The 8,372-nt window shown below is 57.4% G+C and overlaps 2 protein-coding genes across 6 annotated transcripts in view; both read right to left on the bottom strand.

Annotated features, from left to right (window-relative positions):
- The window catches only part of Stoml2 (stomatin (EPB72)-like 2), a 3,372-nt gene extending 2,646 nt beyond the window's left edge, over positions 1 to 726 (bottom strand). Inside the window, exons 1-2 of one of the 2 annotated variants that reach the window (XM_005401022.2) lie at positions 365 to 726; positions 2 to 139 (exon numbers count right to left, since the gene is read on the bottom strand). In XM_005401022.2, coding sequence (XP_005401079.1) covers positions 2 to 139; positions 365 to 673 — 447 coding nt within the window. In that variant the 5' untranslated portion in view covers positions 674 to 726. The remainder of the gene's footprint in view (position 1; positions 140 to 364) is intronic. The other variant, XM_013523046.1, reaches the window with a different exon arrangement.
- A 1,300-nt stretch (positions 727 to 2,026) lies between these two features.
- The window catches only part of Fam214b (family with sequence similarity 214, member B), an 11,300-nt gene continuing 4,954 nt past the window's right edge, over positions 2,027 to 8,372 (bottom strand). For 3 of the 4 annotated variants that reach the window (XM_005401017.2, XM_005401021.2, XM_005401019.2), the window contains exons 2-9: positions 5,467 to 5,610; positions 4,255 to 5,225; positions 4,040 to 4,098; positions 3,754 to 3,859; positions 3,482 to 3,640; positions 3,187 to 3,255; positions 2,932 to 3,107; positions 2,027 to 2,817 (exon numbers count right to left, since the gene is read on the bottom strand). In XM_005401017.2, the coding sequence (XP_005401074.1) occupies positions 2,664 to 2,817; positions 2,932 to 3,107; positions 3,187 to 3,255; positions 3,482 to 3,640; positions 3,754 to 3,859; positions 4,040 to 4,098; positions 4,255 to 5,148 (1,617 nt within the window). In that variant the 5' untranslated portion in view covers positions 5,149 to 5,225; positions 5,467 to 5,610 and the 3' untranslated portion in view covers positions 2,027 to 2,663. Of the gene's footprint in view, positions 2,818 to 2,931; positions 3,108 to 3,186; positions 3,256 to 3,481; positions 3,641 to 3,753; positions 3,860 to 4,039; positions 4,099 to 4,254; positions 5,226 to 5,466; positions 5,611 to 5,815; positions 5,996 to 8,100 lie in introns of all 4 variants that reach the window. The other variant, XM_013522969.1, reaches the window with a different exon arrangement.

The raw sequence follows: 8,372 nt of genomic DNA, 5'->3' as shown, positions 1-8,372 counted from the left end.
CGGGCTCCAGGATGCGGTGGAAGCGCCCCATCCGCTCCACCACCCAGGCCTCCTGCTGCGGCACGAACAGCACCACGGTGTTGCGGGGCAAGCCGGAGGAGGCGCGGCGCGGAGCGCGGCCGGGCGCCCGCGCGAAGCCCTGGAGGGAAGAGCAGCGCGCTGAGCCGGGGCCGGCCGACCCGCCCCGACCCGCCCCTCAACCCCGCGTCCCGGACGGCGACCATCGAAGGTCCCCGGGGAACGGCTCACGTGGGCCATGACCTCTGACCCCACTCTTTCCCCAAAGTTGGAATCCCGCTCCTTCCCGGCTAGGACACAGACGATCGCTGTCCCGACCCTCTGGAGAAGGTTGCCTGACGCTCACCCTCAGCAGAAGGGCTCCAGTGCCCCGCGCCGCGCGCGCCAGCATTTCCCACAGCCGCAGCGACCTCCGGAACCAACGAGACGCGGAGCAGAGAGGCCGCTCCACAAGCACAGACCCGAGCCTTTTCTCCTGCGGGTCCTCTGACCCGGAAGTACTTCCTCGTGGCTTTCCCCCTTGAATACTCCTCCAGTCGGCGTTAATTAGCAGAGTGTGCATCAAGTTATTCCCCGGGAAACGCAGACCTTCCAGCGAGTGCCAAAACTGCAGCTTGTTCTGGTTCCCGCTATTTGAGCCCAAAATTCTGGGCATTCTGGCGGAAATGAAGGCTATTTTCCGCTTGCAGCTGTCCTATAAACACTTCCTACCGATTCTTTACGTCTCAAAGACTCGGTTTACCCTCCAAGGCGTATAATCGCCCCACCTGTCGCCGTAGCGACTAGTGTGTTGGCGCTGACTCGGTGCCACGGTTGCCATAGTGACATTGCTGCGCCCAGCCCTCCCACTGGGAACTGACCCCATTCCCGTTGTCATGGTAACCGAGCCTAACTTTGCCAGGATGATTGGACTTAGATTCCCCCCTCTCCTCTTTTCCCAAGACAGCACAACTCTTTCCACCTCTTCCCAATCATAGTCTTATCAGGCCTGGTCCACTTGCACACAGAGTCCAGCAGATGGCCTCAACCCTCTCTGAAGCATGTCACCTTGCTGAGGTGGTACATCTTTTAAGAGGCCTATAAACAGTTATCCTCATTTTACATATAAGGGCACTGAAAGTGCTCTAAAGTCAGTAACAGAACCAGTATAAAAACGCAGATCTAGTCAGGTGTGGTGGCATACACCTGTGATCCCAGCACTCTGGGAGGCTGAGGCAGGAGGATCACAAGTTTGAGCCTAGACTGAGTAACTTAGCAAGACTCTGTCTCAAAATCAAAACCAAGAAGGGCTGTGGATGTAGCTCAGTGAAAAAGCTTTAGGTTCAATCCCCCCAGTACTTCAAAACAAAACAAACAAATCCAGACCCACTGAGATCTATCACTGAACTTTGCCCTACATTTCTAGCACCCTCATTATGGGAATGGACAAGACCATGACCCAGGAACCCTCAGGACCCACCTGAACACTTCGTGGGCCGAGGCTCATGGGAGAAAAGGCAGTCGCAGCCCGTTACCTCTTCACATCCTCTCTCCAACAAAAAGAGCGGAGCTTAGTTCAAGTTTCCAAACAAGAATTTATTCTTTTTTATTTATTTTTCTAAAAAAAAGTACCAGGTACAATTTTTTCCTGCTTTTTGTTTTGTTTTGTTTTCTTCAAGTTTCAGAAAATGTTTGTTCCCCTCAGCCTAGCCCCAGCCTAGGAGTCAAGGGCTGAGGGTTGGTAGAGTCTGAAGTGGGGGATGGGGTAGTTGGGAACCACATAACTGAGTTTGAGGGGTGCCCCTCACCCCAGCTGAGGTAGGCGGGTCAGAGTCTGGCCAGGTGAAAGGAGGCACCCCAGTCCTTGGCCCTGACTCTGCCCCTGGACACCTTCCTCAGTCAGGACCCCAAAGCAAAGAAACACAGGCAGGAGAAGGGGCACAACTGGGTCCGGAGCCCTAGATGAAGGGTGGTTAACCCCCGTGTGTGTGCATACATGCACGCTTTCTTACACAAACATGAGCTTGTGCTCATGCACACACACAAAGTTGGCTTTCAAAGATGGGTTCGAGGGTAGGGCGAGTGGAGGGAACAGGGACAGGGGAATCTGAGCCTTTGGCTAGTGACTCAGTCCCTCTGGAGTAAGCCTCTGCCCTCAGCTGAGTGACAGCAGTTCTCCCCGGGCCCCCACATCGGCCTCTTCAACTCCCGAGGCTGGAGCAATATCTGAGAGTGGGAAAGGAGGAGGGGTGATGCCAATTATCAGGTCTGGGAGGTTACCAAGGCAACCCAATTTGAATAAGTTATAAATTAAAAATAAATAAAATAATAAGTGGTCCCTGGCCCAGGACAGGGAGGCAACGCTGGCATGACTTGCCTGGGAACTTGGGACAGTCTCAGGGTAGCTCTGGTTCTTGGTTCTTCTCTACTACCTAAGCTGGCCTGGAAAACCCAAGGGAGGGGACAGGCACATGGAGTACCCGGAGTAGGGCAGGGTGTGAAAGGATCAGAAGCTTTGCACACCCAAGTCATCGGTTTGGGCATGAGTGTGGCAAGGATTTTAACAAGCCTCAAGAGGCTCTTGCCTTCTCTCTGCATGTTTACTCTGCCCAGGATGGAGCTCGGTGGGAAAGCTGTCGGCCCACCTAGGTTCAGAGCACTGACAATCAGGGCAAAGGTGAGTAACGCGGATTGTGGGGGGCCTCGGTCACAGCCTGAAGCTCATAGGGGAGACCTGTGTCCAGCTCCAGGCTCCGGCGCGAGAACAGCAGGCGGATATCTCCATGCAGGCTCAAGCGGCCTGAGCGTGAGCTCCGGAACCTGAGAGAAGACAGCGTGAGCGTAGCCAGAACGCAGAACCAGAGCAGCGAAGAGAGATGCATGCCATCCCGGGAAGGACGTCTGGGCCTCCCCGGCTGTTCCTGGGCTCCTCACCTGAGGTGCAGCAGGTAGCAGAGGAGGCGGTGGGTGGGGCTGGCGTTCCCCCCCTCACCCACAGGCACCAGAAAGAGGCGATGGCGCAGGAAGGTCATGTGGGCGGCAGGCATGTCCGAGAAGTCAAAGGTCACGAGGAGCACCTTCACCACAGTCTGGTTGGGGTTAAATAAGGTCTGGGGCAGGACGGTCAAGGTTAGGGCCGAGGGCCTGTTTTCCTCTCCGCCCACATCCATTTCCTCAGGGCAAACTCACCACTTGGATGGTGCCCACCTTGGGCACACTGTAACCCTTCCTCCCCAGGGAGTTCAGGTCCACGACACCCTGGGAAGACCATGGAGCCAGCAGTCAGTGTGGGCACCCGGAGAGCCCTGAACCCTGAATACTGGTTCTCTCCACACTCTCTCACCCTAGACTTGCCCTTGCCCCACAAGAGAATTTGCCCACTTGAGCCCAAATCACTCCTGGGTGAGGAACATCTACGGAATACCTCTCGCCCAAGCCCTCCTCTTTGTAATGAACTAACTGTGGGTTGGGAGTCAGGTCGTACCAGGAAGGGGGCCGGGGCATTTTGCTCAGAAACATCAAAGAAGGTGACAGTGACAGGCAACGTGACATGCTGGGGGCAGTAGGACCCACTGGCTCCAATCTCTGCTGTGAAGCCCTCGATGTGGCCAGATGGTACAAAGCGTCCTCGAAGCAATGACTCCTGGTGTTAGGTGGGGAAAACACGTGAGAGAGATGCCCGTTCTCTTCCTTACCTGCCGGAGCCACACTCCACAACCCCACAGATCCCTCAGTCACAAAGCCCAAGGTAACTACCTCAAAGTTGCCCAGCAGGGTACGGCTGACAGCAGGGGTGGGGACAGGGGGAGCACTGGGGGGGCTCAGCAGGCCTGGGCCTTTCCGGAAGCTTCGAAGGGAGCTCCTGGTGGGGGAAGAAACACACAGTGGAGTGGCTTGAGGCCCTCTGGGATTCCTGCTCACACCGTTGGGCTCCACGTTTTACACCCATCTTGGTCTCCTGCCCTGCTTTTGAACTGGGAAGAGAATGGCAGGCTTCTGCCCTCCTCCCAAGGGCAGGGTGAGGGAGAAGCTGGCCACTTACAGCTTCAGGCGACGGGCACCTTTCAGCCTCCGCGCCATGGGACTGCAGTCTTTTGGGTCCTGCGGAGAGGAAAGGTTGAGAAGAGAGCCTCGGGGAGGCCAGGTGTATCCTGAGGCAGGGGCTCACCACAGCTCGCAGAGGAACGTTCCCCAGGCCTCTGCCATCAGCCTCGTAAGTACCCACTTAGGAGTAGGTAAGTGCTTCTATTGGCTTACCAAAACAGGCTCCTTGGGCCCAGGCAGCAGGTGGTTCCAAAAGGGTGTGGCTTTGGCATCAGAACTGTTGGCAGCAGGAGGGTGGCCCAGGGTTCCCCGGCGCCTCCGAGGGGCTGGCCCTTCATCCTCAGAGCTGACATCTAGGGCTTCGCCAGCAGGAAGCAGCCTTCGCTTGGTGGGGCAGGGGCCTGGAGGTCCGGGGCCAGGGGGTGTGTGCTCGGGACTGTGCCCATTGGCAGTGCCGGGGGACTCCCTGGGCCAGGGACTGCCCCCATTGCCCACCCTAGCCACTGGGCTCTTACCCCCTATTTGTGCAAGACTGTGCAAATCAGTGTCAAGTGTGTGCAGCTGGCCTGAAGGGGCTGACCCTGGAGACTCGCCCAGGGACCCCTGTCCCCCCGGATCTGGGGAAGCCCAGTCTCTGGTGTGCAAAGTATTGCAGGAAGCATTTGATGGGGGCCAAGGGGGACTTCGAGGCCCTGAAGTCCAAGGTGAGGTGGCACTACCTCCCTGCTCCACAACACAGAGGCCATGGTGGGAGAAATGCTGGCTGGCCGCACCTAGGCCCAGCCCTAGTCCCTCTGGGCCCCACAGCCCCACAGCAGATGGTTCTTCAGGGCGCAGTCCCTCTCTGGCCCCAAGACCGGGGCCTCTCTTGGTCTCCTGGGAACCCTCAATGGGTGGGGCTGGCCGCTTCAGAGCCCTGAGAGACTCAGAGGCACCAGCTGGAGGAGAAAAGATGGATACCTGGTAGACCCCAGGGGATGCTGCCCCCCCTGCCGGGCTGTAGCCCATGAGCAGGCCACCCTGGAGGGCCCCCTGTCTGACTGGAGGCTGCGAAGGGCCAGCCTCTGGCTCTGAGGATGGAGACGGCTCCGCCTGCACGTGGCGCATGAAGTCCCACCTTGGGTCAGGGGGGGCCCCCCAACACGGCCTTTATGCTGGGCCTGGGCTGGGGGGCCTGGGGACATCTGTGCGAGAGAAAAGAAGAAAAGGTGGGCAAGAGAATCAATGACTTTCCTTCCTTCCTGATGAGTTTCAGACCCTTCCCTAGCCTGCAGAGGTGACCCTGAGGGGTTCTGCGGGTGAAGGTATCTAAACCCCAGGTGGGCTAATCAAATAGAGAGACTCCTCTCAGAACTCCTGAGTAGGCCGTGAATTCAGCTCAGGTTTCCTACCGGACCCGCTCCCCTCCCTCTTGCTGCCCCTTACCACGGTAAAGAGATCTCAAGCCCAGCTGTGTGTCCCCTCGTCTTGACTGACAACTTGCTCCCTTAGCTCGCCGTCTGGTCCATACCCGCTGCACTGGCAAGGTGTCTGCCACCATTCCGTGCAGCTCCTGGACTCAGCTGGACCCTGAGAGAGAAACACAGACATAAGCCAGGATCCCCAGTTGGCAGCGCCAAAAATATTTCAGGACATCTTCAGAAACAGAAGGATCCAGGGCTCAGACTACCGAGCAGCGAGAAAGGCAGCTCTTTGCTCAGAGTAACAAGGTCGAGAGAAGTAAGTTGAGGCAAGACGAACCACTTGTCAGGGTCACCATCTTGTGGACTCCTACCCTGAACAGGAGGGGAGACTCCAAGATCCGGGAGACTGTGCCAGCAAGCAGGCGGGCAGGGAAATAATTCAGCTTTCCTGCTCCAGGCAACCAAGTTGCACAACTTCTTCCCACATGACAGGTGCCACTCAGACTGCGAAGGGCACAGGTCTTGTAGACAATCACAGGCCATCACACACTCTTTAGATACAAACCGCAGGTCAGCGCCAAGTCAGCCCTTCAGCCTTGAGTTCCCAACGCCCCCCCCAAGCAATCTGTCTTTTTACTGAAGAGACAACAAATCCAATCAAAAACAAGTGGTTGGGGGAGGAGAAGGCACCGCAGGCAGACACAGACCGGACTCCTCCCCCAGGCCTGCAAGCTGGAGATAAGGCAGCAGCAGGCAGTCAACTGGAAGCAACTAGTTATCTCTTTACGCCCTTCCCCCAGGGCTCCCACACCCCAGAACCCAAAATCCCAAACCACTTTGTTTCTGCCTTGGTAAAGGGTGGTCCTCACAGACCAATCTACTGTCAAGAGCCTGTACCAGGATGAGAGAACTGTCAAGCTGAAGGCCAACTGCCCCGAGTCGGCCTCCTTCAGGCAGTAGCCTGTGCTGCTTGCCATATAAATGCCCTCTCCCCTTCAAAGAGTCTCCTTTATATATCTGTTCAAGCCCTATTCATCCTCTTTCACTAGGCCAAATGCCATCTCCTGCAGAAAGTCTACTCTCAGGGTAGTTCTGTGGTAGGTCACTTGCCTAGCATGTTCAAGGCCCTGGGCTTCATCCCCAGCACAGCCCCCACAACCAGCAAACCAGAAAGCTTGCTTTCCATTCCAGGTCATAAACATTTCTCCCTCCTCTGAGACCCCATCTCTGGCAATGTCACCACTTCCTATAATCCAGTGGCAACCATGTTCACCCTTTGAGTACCTCCTAGGCTGACCATGGAATTCCTGAGGACAGGTCAGCGCTCCACTCCTCCGCACAATGCCAAGCACAGAGGAAAGCAAATAGCAGGGCTCAAGAAAATAGAATGCAAGTCCTGGAAATCTGAGCAGCAGACCTGACAGTGCAGAGAAAAGCTCCTAGGATAAAGAAGCAGGAGTTGTACAAGGAAAATCGGCAACAGAAATGGGGGTGGGAGGAAGGGAGCAAGAAGACATTCGCACTAGGGGACTGAAGAGCTTCACTACACCAGTTATTCCCACCACCGCCTCCCACACATCCCATTGCACCAAGAGCCCTAAAAAGTGCTGGTCCTCTGTGGTGAGGGGGGTGACTGGAAAAGGCAGAACACGAACGGCCGTGCTGTCTGAAGGTACAGCCTGCACTCCCCTCTGTCCCTCTTATCCTTCACCCAAGCCACACAGGTTCAGGAAGAACCCTTGCCTTCATACCCCGACTTCCAGGTTATTCCAGTTTCCCTTCTGCGCCCTTGCCCTGGGGAAGCCAAGTGATGACATGGTGCCCTACTTGACCCCAGCACGCCTGGCATCTGCTCATTACCCTAGAGGCTCCTCGGTTCCCACCCTATCACCTAGATCCTCCAAGACTCACTCCCCTGCCACCAAGCCAGTCTGGCTCTAGATCATGGCTTCAAGCTGACTCATGGGGCAGGACTGAAGGGGGCAGGGCAGAGTAGGCTAAACCTCACCCTCCGTGCAGGGGACGGGCAGCACAAGCACAAAACAGCTGTGCCAGGCCGTGGCTGGCAAGGACTACAGCTCCCAACATGCCGAGGAGCAAGGCCAGCAAAAACAACAAGTCCCAGAATACCGTGGGGTCTGTACCCTCAGACACCTGCTAGGCCAGGCAGGTGGGAGAAGTGGGTGCTGGTACAGGTAGAGCTTTCAGGCTAATTCTCCCCTTCCTTCCCTTCAATATTAAAGATACCCATCTCTGCCCAGACCGAGGAAGGTGACAGGAAGAACCCCCGTCCATGTGCTATCCACCCTCATCCTGTGCAGAGGGAAGAGCTGCTAGCTGCTCTACACTCGGTCCCCATAAACTACAGTGGCTGACCCCGTAGACCACCGCTAGGGGTAGGAGGGTCAACCTCTGCTCTCCCAGCCCCTCGCCCCCTGGCCTAGAGCCCTCCACCCTCAACGGAGAGGGAGCAGACCTCCGCAACCCTCCGAACTGCGCCGGGCGGACTCACCTTGACTCCTTGTTCTGGACGCCCCCCCAACCCCTGCTAAGCCTCCCAGGTCCCTTGTCGCTCCTTTCCTCCCCACAGCCTGCGACAGGCCCCATGCCCTGCAGCGGCTTCAGAGGTTCGCTCCTTCCCCTAGCACACACTCACCCCGCTACCAAATTGGCTCTGCCGTGGTGGCCGCAGTCCGGACCCTTCCGTCCGTCCAGGTCCCTCCCCTCAGGTCCCCGTCCTCCCTGCCACGGGCCCCCAATCCAGACAAAGGCTGGCTCGGGCTGAGCCCTCTTCTGCTAGGCTCTTCCCTGATCAGCTTCGCGTGCAATACTAGCGGGCCCTGGCGCCCGCAGCCCCCCAGCCACTGCTGCGCCCCTCCCCGCGACGGTCCCTCCCCGGGGCCGCCCCGGCTCCGCGCCGCCGACTCC

The sequence above is a fragment of the Chinchilla lanigera genome, unplaced genomic scaffold (assembly GCF_000276665.1).
Source record: "Chinchilla lanigera isolate Chin_1 unplaced genomic scaffold, ChiLan1.0 scaffold00071, whole genome shotgun sequence".
In the NCBI taxonomy this organism is placed as follows: domain Eukaryota; kingdom Metazoa; phylum Chordata; class Mammalia; order Rodentia; family Chinchillidae; genus Chinchilla; species Chinchilla lanigera.
This window is presented reverse-complemented; position numbering and strand designations above follow the sequence as displayed.